This window comes from Littorina saxatilis, linkage group LG12 (assembly GCF_037325665.1).
Source record: "Littorina saxatilis isolate snail1 linkage group LG12, US_GU_Lsax_2.0, whole genome shotgun sequence".
NCBI lineage: Eukaryota > Metazoa > Mollusca > Gastropoda > Littorinimorpha > Littorinidae > Littorina > Littorina saxatilis.
In genome coordinates this window covers 57346060-57361600 of record NC_090256.1, presented here as the reverse complement: position 1 = coordinate 57361600, position 15541 = coordinate 57346060, and the positions used below count along the sequence as shown (strand labels likewise).

Sequence of the window (15541 nt, the reverse complement as noted above, 5' to 3'; positions counted from 1 at the left end):
ATAACAAGCATAACACATTTCTGACAGCAGTGTCTTGAACTTACTCCCTAAAATTATCAGAGAAACCGTAAGTGCGAGAGACTTTATAAATACACTTGCGAACTTTTTACAAATTGATTGTGTTGAATTGAATTAGATGCTATTGCTGATTACTATATTTTACTCTCTAATTACATAATGTCTGGTAAATGGTTGTCTCTCGCTCTCTCTCTCTCTCTCTCTCTCTCTCTCTCTCTCTCTCTCTCTCTCTCTCTCTCTCTCTCTCTCTCTCTCTCTCTCTCTCCCTCTCTCTCTTTGTCTGTCTGTCTGAACCTACGATCTCGCATGTGAGGAATTGCATAAATCATTTTTGTTCTGCTTGTTCATGCAAAACTAAAGGTTTTAAACAATTTTGTCTCGTCATTATTGTTGAGTTTGTGAATGCAAAACCTCGTATACACAAGAAAACAGCCCATGACTTAGGGTCAATTCCTCGTATCTGCACATTTTTGTACCTACGCACTGCATTTGATTAACACAAAAAGATACACGAAACCTCCCCAGTACATTAGAAGTCCACGGAAGGCTGAATGTTATAGGTAACATTAACACAGATTTTTTAAAAACGTTTTTTTCGTTTTTCTCAAAACTGCAAAACTGCACGTACGAGGTCTTTCACTGTCAGCGACGATAGGCTGTCTTCAATAAAGGGGGGATGGGGTGTTGGGGGTGGGTGGGAGGGGCGGGCGGTATGATAGCGGGTGGGGGGCAGCCCTTGAGAATGACACGGAAAACTGGTTTGATAAGAGTTGTAGATATTGTTGTTCATTGCTAAGTCTGTTGCTACCACCAACATCATTTTGTTGTTAAAGAAATAACTTTCACAGGAGTTATCTCCCTTCCTTGGGAACATTCTAGATACTTGAGCAGTCAGGACCCGGCTTCGCCCGGTGTTTCTGATTTCCCAATCAGACATTCCTGCATAATCAGGGTATACTTCAAGGTATAACCAAGTAAGAGTTACCTCCCTTCGCTTCTTCAACTTTCCGGAACTGTCCGGTCTTTTTTTCTTTTTCTTACTTTCTTCCCGTCATAGGAGCAAATAAATTCCCAGGAGTTATCTCCCTTCCTTGGGACAACATTCTAGATGCTTCGCCTGGGTGTTTCTGATCTCCCCATCAAACGTGACTGCATAATCATAGTTACGTCCCTTCAATGTATAACCAAGTAAAAGTTACCTCCCTTCGCTTCTAAAAAATTCTGGAACTGTCCGGTCATTTTTCTTTCGTAATGTCTTCCCGTCTAATATCACGGGCATTATGTGCTTGCTACATGTGTACGGTAGGCATTGAACGGGGGACCATTGGGCGGGATGATAGCGGGTGGGGGGCAGCCCTTGAGAATGACACGGTATACTGGTTTAATAAGTGTTACCTCCCTTCCATGGGTGACAAAGCATGACTTACCTCCCTTGCACTATTATAGGCTGTATTCATTAATGGGGAGGGTCATTATCCGAGGAAGGAAACAATGTCTGGAGAAACTAAAACCCAGGTGCACATCTGTGGGTCCAGGGCAGTGTGCATGCACAAAATCTTGTGCTTATCTTTTGCCATCTCTGAGGTTTGGCGACCACAGACAGACAGACACACACACACACTTGCATCCATTTTTGACTCACATGCGAAGCAAAAGTGAGTCTATGTACTCACCCGAGTCGTCCGTCCGTCCGTCCGGACGTCCGGAAAACTTTAACGTTGGATATTTCTTGGACACTATTCAGTCTATCAGTACCAAATTTGGCAAGATGGTGTATGATGACAAGGCCCCAAAAAACATACATAGCATCTTGACCTTGCTTCAAGGTCAAGGTCGCAGGGGCCATAAATGTTGCCTAAAAACCAGCTATTTTTCACATTTTTCCCATTTTCTCTGAAGTTTTTGAGATTCAATACCTCACCTATATATGATATATAGGGCAAAGTAAGCCCCATCTTTTGATACCAGTTTGGTTTACCTTGCTTCAAGGTCAAGGTCACAGGAGCTCTTCAAAGTTAGATTGTATACATATTTTGAAGTGACCTTGACCCTGAACTATGGAAGATAACTGTTTCAAACTTAAAAATTATGTGGGGCACATGTTATGCTTTCATCATGAGACACATGTGATCACATATGATCATGGTCAAGGTCACTTTGACCCTTATGAAATGTGACCAAAATAAGGTAGTGAACCACTAAAAGTGACCATATCTCATGGTAGAAAGAGCCAATAAGCACCATTGTACTTGCTATGTCTTGAATTAACAGCTTTGTGTTGCATGACCTTGGATGACCTTGACCTTGGGTCAAGGTCACATGTATTTTGGTAGGAAAAATGTGTAAAGCATGTGAGTCGTATGGGCTTTGCTCTTCTTGTTATATATAGTACTAGCAGTTAAGCCCGGCTTCGCCCGGGAGTAAGCGGAGCCCTGTAGCAATTTAAGACGCTCGCTATCCCATTATCATTAGCTTTACCTCCTTTGTTTGGATACAAAAAAAGAGTTATCTCCCTTAATTTCTAGAAATTTCCGGAACTGTCCAGTTAATTTTTCATTCTTCATTTCTTCCCCTCATAGGAGCAATAGCGAGTCTCTAATATGCCTGGCATGATGTGCTTGCTACAGGTGAACAGTAGGCACTGAACTGGTCTTGCACCATATAGGCTGTATTCAATAAATGGGAGGTCCATAATCTGAGAAAGGAAACAATGAATCAAGAAACTAAAACCCAGGTGCACATCTGCGGCACCTAGGGAGTGTACGTGCACACTATCTTGTTCCTGCCTCTTGCCATCTCAGAGGTATGGCGACCACAGACAGACACACACACACACACACTTACATCCATTTTTATATATATACAAGTTCGGCAGCGGCGGTGCACATCTTCACAGTCACAGGAGTGCACATGCAAGACATCGTCTTCCTGCCCCCTCCCTTCTCGGAGCTTTGGCGATCACAGACAGACAGACACACACACACACACACACAGACAGACAGACACTCTCTTTTATTTATATGTATAGATAGATACTAGCAGTCAGGCCCGGCTTCGCCCGGGTGTTTCTGCTCTCCCCTCTCTCAGAAACCTCTCGAATCTTATTCCAATGTGGATAAGAAAAATGACAGTGTGAGCTCATACATTTGGATGTATAGGCAAGGCAAGTTTCTATTTGGTTCAACGTGTTCTTCATGATTTGTTTACCCCTTCTCACACCCACTGTAGTTACCGTCTGATCAAAGCACGCATACCTCATGAGTGAGCGCGTCATAACTTTTTGAACAGGGGAGAGAAATCTGTAAATTCTCGTGATCTTCCACTGAGGCGATCGTTTCGTAAACATTATTCGCGATGATCTGGAAGGCAGGGAGGGGGAGCAGGGGGCAGGGTTAGTGTGTGTGTGGGGGGGGGGGGGGGCGGGATGATAGCGGGCGGGGGGTAACCCTTGAGAATGACACGGTATACTGGTTTGATGAGAGTTACCTCCCTTCCGTGGGTGACAAAGCATGACTTACCTCCCTTGCACTATATAGACTGTATTGATAGATGGGGAGGGTAATTATCCGAGGAAGGAAACAATGTCTGGAGAAACTAAAACCCAGGTGCACATTTGTGGGTCCAGGGCAGTGTGCATGCAAAATATCTTGTGCTTATCTTTTGCCATCTCTGAGGTATGGCGATCACAGACAGACAGACACACACACACAGACAGACAGACAGACAGACACTCTCTTTTATTTATATGTATAGATGTAATAGATTTCTTCCCGTCATAGGAACAATAGAGAATCTCTAATATCACTGGCATTATGTGCTTGCTACATGTGAACGCTAGGCAGTGAACTGGTCTTACACTATAGGCTGTTATCGAAGGGGAGGTTCATAATCTGAGCAAGAAAACAATGAAGCAAGAAACTAAAACCCAGGTGCACATCTACGGCTCCTAGGGAGTGTGCATGTACACTATCTTGTTCCTATCTCTTGCCATCTCTGAGGTATGGCGACCACAGACAGACACACTTACATCCATTTTTATATATGTAATAGATAGATAGATATAGTAGATTTATTGTTAATCAATTATTCAATTTTGATGCTTTGAACTCTTATCTTGTCAGGGGTGGGAGTTGTTCTGTCCCAGAGGGATACTGGGTTAGTGACCGATGTGGCTGTGCTAGGTCAGACACCTTTCATCATGTCCCAGACCGTTCTAAATAAGGTTTTAGTGACATGTAGTAATAAGAGTGCAGCAATGTCATGTCATCCTGGGGAATGTGGCATCTTAGTTGGAAAGATGCTATGCTAACTTATATTTTTGTCCCCAGAACTAGTGTCTATTTGGGACATGACGTGGTTAAGCTGGTTCAGCTTCTTCTTTATATACACTTCTTGCAGGGATTCAGAGACCTTCAGTGGTAGAGAAAACTTGCATTCCTGATCTATGAAACAGTGGTATTTAGCTTCAGATACATTGGGTCCTTTAGAAAGTTAGCAAGTGAAACAAACTTACTTGAAACATATTTCTCTTTTAATTCAAGCTATGATTCAACAATCATTTTAGAGTTGAACTCCTGAAATGATGAATTGAAAAGCAGCATCAGAAGACTGCATAGCATCAGCAAGGGATATAACTCTGTTTTTTTGTGTGTCTAAACCTTCTTCTTTTTAACCTGAGCAGTAAACCCTTTTGAAGGTGTGCAAACTGACTTGAAGCATGTTTCTCATTTGGTTCAAGCTATTGTTCAACAATTATTTGAGAATATACTACCTGCAATGATAAAATCATAAGCTACAAGCAAAAATGTGTAATACAGTGGAGGTGACTGTTTCCGGTGTTTACCTAACTTTTTGTTAGCATGGCGATTTTCCTTTAATTCGGTAAACATTTTTTAAATCAAAGACAAAACTAGGTGATGAAATAAATATCTACAAGATTTTTTAATTTTGTGCATCTCCAATTTTAAGCAAGGAGAAGCTTCTTAAACCCTTCTTGAAATTTGTTTACCACTTGTTTTTGTAGACTCCTAGTAAGAGTGATGCAACCAAACACCTTCAAGTATAGAGGTTTTTGATTTTTTGCATTCATTACGCCCCCCAGGGAGAGGCTCAAATAGCACCTCTTGAAATGCTAAAATTTATTTTCAGCTGGTCAGTTACAAATACCTTCAAGTTTACAAGATTTTTCATATAATGCATCTCCAGAAAGCTTGTTTGTTCTTAGCAAAGTTACGAGTCAAATGCTAAAGTGCTAAAATTCGTTCTCGACCCCCCAGCAAGGGTGCTGCCCCTGCACCCCACCAAAGTGCATGATAGATTGCAAAATAAATCCTTTTCAGTCTAGGAAGCTTGACTAAAACGTAACACATTTCCAATTGGTAATTTATGAAGCAAAAAAGTGATGTGGTATTTTGCTTGCTTTATGTAACGCTAGATTGAAAAATCACGAGTGCGATCATCGGTACACTGTAAACATTGGGTGCACTGGGATTGACATGTCCAACTTTGTCAGTTTGTCTGTATCAGCTTATTACAAATTTGAAGCAAACCACTGTTGTATGCTGTGCTTCAGGTTGCCAATGTTCGCAAGACAACAGTGCTTGACGTGATGCGGAGGCTGCTTCAGCCCAAGAACATGATGGTGTCCACACCGGTACACAGACAGGCCAACCATTGCTACATCTCCATCCTCAACATCATTCAGGGAGAGGTGGACCCCACGCAGGTAGGACACTGGCAGCATTTCACATATCAAACATTGATACAATTTGTAACACTCTCACAATAATGAATATGGTGTTCGAGTTGGCACTCACATGTGGTGGCTATTTGAGCATCTCTTTAAATTAATGCGTTTTGATTTTCTACAGTTACTTCCATGGTTACAGATTTAATGTGCATTGTCTATTTTGAACATATTTCGAATATTTGAATATTTTTGAATGACTACACATACATACAAATGATACATGCATCATCATCATCATTTTTTCCCCCACTTTTTCTTTTTTATATTTGCTTTATTGTGTGTTTGTGTGTCCCAAGGACACATTAAATTACATATCTTATCCCAACTCACATATAGCAATTTACTTCAGTTTAGTGCTAGGACGCTGAACCACACATCACCTTGGTAACAAGGGAGGCAATTCTAAAAAAAAGAACTACCCTGACGTATAAACAGGACAAAGCCAGACCGAGGCTGACTTCCTACTTGTGCCGCCATCTTGTATCATTCTCTCTACAGCGGCCGTGTCTAACGGACGTGTTTCTGCTACGCTCAGGCTTTTCAGCCTTTTGTCTGGTCTAAGCTTTAGTCAGACTTCACCTTGGTTCTTTCTTCACATCCTTCTACTCTCAGACTGTGTTTTGGGTGAGCCCTTTCCAAACCTTTGACGTTTTATTGTTTGACACAGTTGGTTTTGTTTACTTTAATTTTTGTCACTTTCGTCCATCATGTCGGACAGTGGTAAGAAGAAGATTCTAAGCAGGTTTCCGCCGAGCTTTCTCCGGTTAAGAAACCCTCTAGGAAGGCTAAAGGTTCTTCCAGTTCAGGTGATAGTTAAGGTTTTAGACCCTTCGTCTAGAAATTTGTTGATGTCACTATCGATTTGCCAAAGTCACCCTCCATGCCGGCTCTACCTTCAGAGATTGTACCGGTTACAGCTAGCTTTAACTCAGCTAGCGATAAACATGATGTTTCTGCGTTACTCCTCTTTGAGTGCGCAAATTAACTCTCTTTCAGCGGAGCTTTCTTCCACTAGGGCAGAGTTTCTGTCCTTGCCGGCGGGAGTTGGCGATACTCGTTCCTTGGCTAAGGTGCGTGTTCCTCCCTCAGCCACCGTGACTTCGGTTGATGTACATGCTGCCCAAGATGCTGGTGACGGAGGTTTTCATCGGCGTACTCAGGCCTCTTCTGACGGTCGGTCCGATCGTATTCAAGGTATTTATCCTTCGTTAGTAGCTGGGTTCTCCGGCCAAAACGAAGTGCGACATTTGGAGTAAGTAGCTCTACCTGAATGCCGGGCGGCGAGTGAAAGTCTTGATCCCCTGGCCACTTCGTTCCGCGAGCCCAGGCGGGTGGTGCAGGGTAGGGACCCAAATGCGCGTTTGGTCTCTGACAAAACAGGGGACTCGCTACCGTCAGCAGCCTCAGTATACGGGGTCGGATTGGCACAGCGTTCCCCGCTTCCGCCCTGGGGGCAGGAAGCAGTCCTTAGGGAAGCATCACTTGGGTCTGGAATCCCTCGGGTGTCTTCCCTTCCGGTTTACGCGTCACCTGGCTACGACAGTCAGTGGGGTAGCGTACTTCCGGTATGCACGGACGTGCAGGACTACGGTTAGGATTTTGGTACTTCCGCTCAAGAAGAAGAAGACACCAACTTCCGGTTACCATAAAAGCTCCCCAATGCGGGTGTCTTCCGGTTAAAGCTTCACCAGACTGTAGCAGTCAGTGTGGTAGCGGAATTCCGGCATGCACGGATGTGCAGGACTACGGTTCGGATTACGGTGCTTCCGCTCAGGAAGAAGACACCAATTTTCGACTACCCATGCTTTAGCATCGGCAGCGGAAGTAGTTTCGCCGTATTTTGAGGAAGGGGTGGTTGCTTCGGCAAACTTGTCCGTACCACTACCTTCAGCTTTGGTTGACTTCCGCTCAGCTCGGGAAGAAACGCATTCCTTTCGATCTGCGAATCTCCCTCTGTTGCCTCATATATGGCCAAGTTTCTGAGCAAAACCGACTGCAAGTCAACGCACCGACTGACACAGTGCCGCTTTTGGCAGCTTACAGTACGGTGTCGGACTTAGTCAAACTGTGGCTCGCTCATGTGAAGCATCCCACTCCTCTCTCTCAGGGTGCCTGCCAGAAGTTCACTTCAACAGCCACTTTTACAACCTCATCGACACTTGCCCTCCCGCGTGCTACTCTTCCGATTACAACGGAACTGGTTACGCTTAGGGAAGACGGCTACAGTAAGGACAGAGCTGTACCTTATACTGAGTCTTGTCTCTGGGGGAAAAGCACAGGTATCTTTTCGAGTTATCCTCTCTTTCGAAAACTTTGCAAGGATCTCTCTCGCGCTCCATCTCCTCTGCTCTCGACAACTTCGAGTTTCGTCAGGACGCGGGGGAGAAGGACGTCATTACGCTGCTAGCCACTTTAGTTAAAGTTTCTGCTGAGCAGATGAGCCTCTCAGCGCGTCTCTTTGCACAATCTGTGCACGCGCGCAGGGTCTTCTTTCTCTCTGGGGCTAGGATCCAAGATAAAGTCACCATCGAGTCACTTTAGTCTTCTCCTTTCACAGAGGGTTCCTTGTTTGGTCAGCCGTCTCTTGGCTCAAGGTGCAAGTAGGAGGCGGAGCTACACCGGCACTCATTGCTTTTTGTGTTCAGCAGGGGAGTGTTCGCACGTCTACGCTACGTTGCATACTTCCCCATTTTCCGGCAAGAAACCGGGAACTGCTTCAGCTTTCCACATACTGCCTAAATTAGGCAAGATAATGGATAAGTTAGGCAAGCACACATAGGGTTTCAAGACCCTCTGGCTTAGGCAGCTTTGAGTGTATGTACGTCCACTTACGGTGAAGTTGCATACCCCTTTATTTTCGCCTTCTCGGATGAAGCTGCTAAGTGCCACCAATTTTCGCCTATGCGGCGGAAAACAGGTCAAGCCATTAAAGCAAACACAGCTTTTCCGGTTTACGGAATCGCTGGCATTCTCATAAGAGTCATAAGCTCTGGTTTTCTATCAGCTCTCCAGAACATGTCCAGCTAACTGGTGCACATTCTGACTCAAAAACCTTTAGGTTTACCGAGCCACTGTCCTTAACCTCTCAGACGGAACATTTCCGGCAAAGCCTACCCCTTACGGTAGCGGCATTCCGTCAGCGATTTTTGCCGGTCAACACGAAGGACTCGCATAAATTTCATAGATTCAGCTACTCATTGTAAGAGGTTACGGAAAGAACTAAGGACACCATCATGTGGCGACCCTTATGTTTGGCACAGAAGCTTTTAGCATCGGGGATCTTTTCCCCATACGCAAAAGATAGTGAACACTTATGTTGGCAATAATAAAGTTGGCCACAAAATTATTGCAACAAATTTCAAACCCAAATTAAAGCATTAATTCCTGTGTCATTTCATTAAAACTGTATATGCCAGTTAAGGCCGTTCACTTAACCTTCAGGATCACCTTCTGGATTAAATATTTCTTTTACAGGGATCACGTGACCGCCGCTCAAGTAAGGGTACCGTCAAAATCGAAAAGCGTGTTTGTAACTTGGATAGTTCTCTCTTGGACTCCGTCCAGGCTGTGTGAGATAGAACATGGACCTACTTCTAGGCCTTACCTGAATTAGGCAATGCTTTTCCCTAATCTTGTCAGTGTGACTGACTTAGCTCGCATTATAAGAGGACAGGTCTCTTTTCCCAGAGAGACCATATGCTAGATAGGGTTCAATACCAAAAGGTCACAGTAAGACAAGTCCGAGTCTTTTGGTACAGGAGTTTCTACGCTCCACAGATTAAATTACATATCTTATCCCGACTCACAACTAGCATTTACCTCTGGTTTAAGTGCTAAGACGCTGAACTACGCTTCACCCCTTAAGGGGAAGTAACCCTAAAAAAGAACAGCCTAGAACCCACAAGCTGGGTCACAGGTCAAGGCCATTCCGCCACGTGACTGATCACGCGAGACCGCCACCGCCATGTTGGAATACGTCACTCTTTCCTCAGCGGTTCTAGCGATAGGACGTTGTTCTCTCGAGCTACGCATTTTGGCGTTCAGCCTGCTGCCTGTTTGGCAGTTTATCTTCACCCCGGTTCTTCTTCATGGTCTCTGCTTCTACGGCTGTATTGGTGAGATCGTTCTTTGTTTGTTTTAATTGAATTTTTGCCTTGTGTCCGTCATCTTTGTTGTTGTTGTTCTACTCTCTGTGAGTTGTTTCCAACATGTCGGACAAAGAGAAGAAAAAGCCTAATACTCGACAGTTAGTTGCTGATTCTTCCCCTGCTAGCAGTAAGGCAAAAGATAAACCCAAAGGTACAACGGTTACTCTTGTAGACCCGGTTTCTAATGCTTCGCTCTCGGTTGATATTGATAACCCAGCTAGCCCTGTCATGCCTGTTCCAAAAGAATCTAAGAGCAGGAGTAGGGCTCGTTCAGCCAAGTCTAAGAAAAGTGATAAGCAAGATTTCTCTTCTCTTCTCTCTTCTTTCTCCTCGCAAATGCATACCATGTTTTCTCAACAGCAGCAACTTGCCACCGACTTACAGGCTACGCGAGATGAGTTGCGTTCGCTGCCTAAGGGTGTGGGTGATGTTTCTTCACTTTCCCGCATCCGGTTTCCTCCTTCGGCCACGGTCACGTCAGCGGATTTGCGGGCGGAAGAACTGGCGCACGCCAGCTTCGGAGAGATGGTCCCTCGGGACACTGTTGCTCCTGCGCAGCAGGCTCTCTCCTCAGGTACGTTGGGTTCGCCGGTAGCCAGGCTCTTTGGCGAAAGCGTTCCGCATAGACCGCAACTAGTAGCTCCCCCGCCTCATAGGTCAGGGAGTGAAAGTTCGACATACCTGGGGCAAACGACTCATACGAAGCGGAGCTCATGGGGTGTTGACGCGGGAATGCAATCGATTTTACATCGATCTGGTGACCAAGGTGCACACGGGTCGTCTATGACTTCCCCCGTTGGTGTATTCGCGTCACCACTTCCTCCTGGGCAGGAAGTTGGCTCCATGCAGGCTCTGCACCGAAGTTCTACTTCCGGTTTGCAGTCAGCCTCGCTTCCGGTTGATGATGTTCAAGACTCGGTGAGTCACGCGGACTTGTCTATGCATACGGAAGTGGAGTCGGAGCGAGGCGATCCTACCTCATTCAATGAGGATGAAGGTGACTTCCAGTTACCGCCAAGATTGAAGCCATCCTTAGCTGTTGCAGCACAGGTCGCTTACAAATACTTTCCTGAGGGTGTTGTTTCATCGGCGGGCCTTGTCTTGCCCCCACCCTCAGCGGTGGGTGACTTCCGCACAGCACCAACAGCAGCTGAAGGGTTTCAGTTTTCTGAGTCTCCTTTAGTTGCTTATGAACTCTCGAAAATTCTGGCAAGAGTTCCAGGCACGTCGAGCTCCTTGCCGGTTGGCACGGTCCCTCTCCTATCTGCTCATGGTCATGCTCCAGAGGCTGCCAAGGATTGGCTTGCTACGGACCAACTTCCGCATGCTAGTGTCCCTGCCCTTGCGCGCAGGTTTTCACTCACCCGTCGGCCTCAGAACCTTATCAACACTTTTGCCCTGCCGAGTGCAGCACTTCCGGTCACGCCGCAGCTGTCCACTCTTAGGGAGGATGGTTACCGTCAAGACAGACCTTGTGTCTACACGGAAGGTTCTCTGATCGGTTTGGAGGAGGCAGGCAGATACTCTCTTGAACTGGCCTCTCTTTCTGAGACACTCCTTCGGACTCTTTCTCGTTCGATTGCGTCTTCTCTAGATCCGTTTGAATTTCGGAATGACGCAAGTGTTAAGGATGTTTCGACATTGCTGGCCACTTTAGCTAAGGTCAATGCGGAACAGATGTCTGTGGCGGCTCGCCTTTACTCCCACGCCGTGTTTACACGCAGGGACTCTTTTTTGGCGGGCTCAAAGATTCAGGAGAAAGCGACTTTGGATGCTCTCAAGTCTTCTCCTTTTACAGAGGGAGCTCTGCTTGGGCAGCCCTCGCTTGACGCTCTAGACAAGCAGACCCAGAACGCCAAGGATTTGGCAATCGCTCGGTTTGCACAGCATGGCTTCACTAAGCCACAGGCAAAGCAGCAGGGTCAGCCTAAGGCTTCGTTCTCGGCAGCGAATCGCGGCCACAACACGCAGCGCTCTCAGTCTTCTTTTAGGGGAAGGGGCAGAGGTGCCCCTTATCCTAAGAGGAAACCATCGTTCGGGAACTCCAGGGGGGGTGGGCGAAAGCCCAACCCCCAATGATGCCTCCCCGAACCACTCATCCCTACAACCCCCACCCCTTTGGTGGCGGGAGGCCCCTCCCGGGCTCTTCCCTGCTGGATGCAGCTTGTAGACAGTCAGTGGATCGTAGGGATAGTGCGTTCGGGGTTCCGCCTACTCTGGAAAGAAGGAAAAGCTCCTCTTACCAGAGTAGCTCCAGCATTCCGGTTCCCAGCAAGACCAGAGGCAAAGGCGACAATTCAGTCGGAAATTGCCTCTCTTCTTCTGAAAGAAGCTATAGAGGAGGTTTTGGACCTCAACTCTCCGGGTTTTTACGGGAGACTTTTCGTCGTCCCCAAAAACTCGGGGGGTTGGAGGCCTGTTCTCGATCTATCTCCTCTCAACAGGTACCTCAGAAAGGTAAGGTTCACTATGGAAACCCCAACCTCTGTCAGGGAGTCTCTCAGGCCATCGGACTGGGCAACGTCCATAGACCTAACGGACGCCTACTTCCATATCTTGATCCACCCCTCGGATCGGAAGTGGCTCAGATTCAGGTGGGCAGAGAAGATTTTCCAGTTCAGAGCCCTTCCCTTCGGGTTGTCTCTGGCTCCCTGGATCTTCACGATGGTGACTCGTCAGCTGTGCGCCCTTGTCAGGCAGAGGGGCATTCGCTTCCGTGCATACCTAGACGATTGGCTGATTCTGCACCAGGATCGTCTGTCTTGCAGTCTTCACACTCAGTTTGTCTTGAGTCAGTCGGCAGACCTAGGTTTCTGTGTCAATCAGGGCAAGTCGGAGTTGACTCCGGCACAAACGTTTACGTACCTAGGTATGACGTTCGACACCGTGGCCTGGACGGTCCGACCTTCTCTCAGGAGAGTCGACAGGCTTCAGTCTCTCCTAACGTCGCTGCGGTGTCGGGAACGGGCCCCGGCCAGGCTTCTGGCTTCGGCTTTAGGCCAGATGGAGTCGATGGCTACACTCGTTCCCCTGGGAAGAGTATCCAAGAGGCCGTTTCAGGCGGCCTTCGGCTCGGTATGGGAAGCAGCCTCTCAGGGTTGGGACGTCTCTGTTCCCATTCAGGGCTGGATCAAGCAGACCACAGAGCAGTGGTTTCAGGATCAGCTCTTTCTCGGCGTTCCCATTGTCCTTCCTTCTCCGGACCAGGACATGTTCACAGATGCCTCTATGGTGGGATGGGGCGCTCACTTAGCCCATCTGACGGCCTCGGGTGTGTGGTCCGAGACACAGTCTCTGTTGCACATCAACATGCTAGAGCTGGAGGCTGTATTCCTTGCACTTCAGAGTTTCCTTCCCACTGTGTCGGGGCACCATGTGAAGTTACACACGGACAACACTACGGTAGCTGCTTACGTGAACAGACAGGGCGGCTCACGTTCCCACTCGTTGTCTCTCAGGACTTGTCAAATTCTGGTGTGGTGCCAGCAGCATCATATCATTCTTTCAGCCAAGTTTCTGCCAGGGTCTCTCAATGTTCTGGCAGATTCTCTCAGCCGGTCGGCTACCGTCATCCACACGGAGTGGACGATCGCTCACCAAGCCCTGCTCCGTCTGTGGGCTCAGGTGGACAAGCCACTGGTCGACTTGTTTGCCACAAGATTCTCAAGAAGACTGCCCGTGTTCGTGTCTCCATTTCCGGATCCGGAAGCCTGGAAAACGAACGCACTGGAGATACGCTGGTCGGGACTCGTGGCTTATGCGTTCCCGCCTGTCAAGCTTCTCGGCAAGGTACTCAGGAAGGCGGAGATGGAACGTCCGTCTCTCATTCTGGTGGCTCCATTGTGGCCCTCTCAGCACTGGTTCCCGGACCTTCTCCGTCTCGCAGTGGGGCCACCCATTCCACTAAACCTTCGAAAAGGGGAACTTCTTCAGCCGCGCACGGGCGTCCTGCACGACAATCCGCAGTCCCTGCGCCTTCACGGCTGGAGACTGTGAGGACGTCTCTGCGCCGCTCTGGTGCATCGGATAGGACTCTAGACTTGGTGCAAAAGTCTCACAGACAGTCCACAAGCTCTGTTTATGCCTCACATTGGGCAGCTTGGTCCAAATGGTGCACGGATAATGGCGTGAACGCTACTTCCCCCCGTTCCATGCAGGTGGCAAATCATTTGGCCTGGTTGGCGTCTCAGGGCCGGTCTCCTGCTTCTCTGAGGGTCAGGAGATCAGCAATTTCCTCAACACTTAGGCAGTTGGGGCGTATAATTTCTCTTGATGGGGTTATAGCAAGTGTCCTCAGGGGTGCTTCTTTGGACTTTGCTAAGACAAGGTCACCAGTCCCAGCTTGGGATTTGTTTCTGGTTCTCGAGTTTCTCAGGTCACGGGATTTCGAACCGTTGCATGCAGCGAGTCTCCACAATCTTACCCGTAAAACGCTTTTCCTTACGTTGCTTTCCACCGCTAGGAGAAGCAGTGAGATACATGCTTTATCCGGTCTTGCTAAAGACATTTCGTTTGAAAGGAACGGTTCAGTTGTGCTTCGCTTTCGTCCGGATTTTCTAGCCAAAAATCAGAGGCCAGATCAGCTCTCCCCCGTGGTCAAAATTCCTCCTCTTTCCACAATTTTAGCACCAGGGGACCCAGATATCGTAAATTGTCCTGTCAGAGCAATCAGCAACTATCTGTCGCGTACGGCGTCTATTCGTTCAAAAGATCAGAAACTCCTCTTCATTTCGATCAATACGGCCCGGAGCAGAGACCTGTCTAGGGCCACTTTGGCCAGATGGGTGTCTGCCTTGATTAAACAAGCGTACATCTGGCATCAAGAAGGAAAAGGGGGGGGCAGTCAGTCCTTCCCCAGTCGTCTTCTAGGACGCATGAAACCAGAGCCTGGGCGTCTTCGGTTGCCGTTCTCAAGTCTGGTAGACTGGCAGAAGTCTTGGATTCCGCTTACTGGAGATCCGAAGACGTGTTTATAAATTTCTACTTGCGGGACATCGCAAGTACTCGTCAGGATGGGACCAGTACTCTTCCGGCTATGGTAGCCGCAGGGCAGGTGCTCTCCAACTTGTAGAGTAAGTTTTTTACCCACCTCCTTCATTAGCAATCTGCTAGTTGTGAGTCGGGATAAGATATGTAATTTAATCGAAAATTTTAAAAGTAAATTTTGATTTGATTAATATACTTACCCGACTCACATCGTTTATACCCTCCCGCCTACCCCGCTTTATGATACCCTAAAAATGAACGTTTCGCTTCGGTCGAGTGACGTATTCCAACATGGCGGCGGCGGTCTCGCGTGATCAGTCACGTGGCGGAATGGCCTTGACCTGTGACCCAGCTTGTGGGTTCTAGGCTGTTTTTTTTAGGGTTACTTCCCCTTAAGGGGTGAAGCGTAGTTCAGCGTCTTGGCACTTAAACCAGAGGTAAATGCTAGTTGTGAGTCGGGTAAGTATATTAATCAAATCAAAATTTACTTTTAAAATTTTCGATTTCGAACCGCTACAGTCCGCTAGACTTCATAAAATTTACGCGAGAAATGATCTCCCTTTCACTCCTAGCTACAGCACGCAGAGGTAGCGAGATTCACGCACTCTTCGGCTTACCGGGAGACGTAGTTTTCAATAGA

At 47.3% G+C, this 15541-nt stretch overlaps 1 protein-coding gene across 1 annotated transcript in view; it reads left to right on the top strand.

Annotated features, from left to right (window-relative positions):
- LOC138982347 (tubulin gamma-1 chain) overlaps positions 1–15541 on the top strand; it is an 83920-nt gene that overhangs the window by 35332 nt on the left and 33047 nt on the right. Inside the window, exon 10 of the mRNA XM_070355598.1 lies at positions 5591–5743. Coding sequence (XP_070211699.1) covers positions 5591–5743 — 153 coding nt within the window. The remainder of the gene's footprint in view (positions 1–5590; positions 5744–15541) is intronic.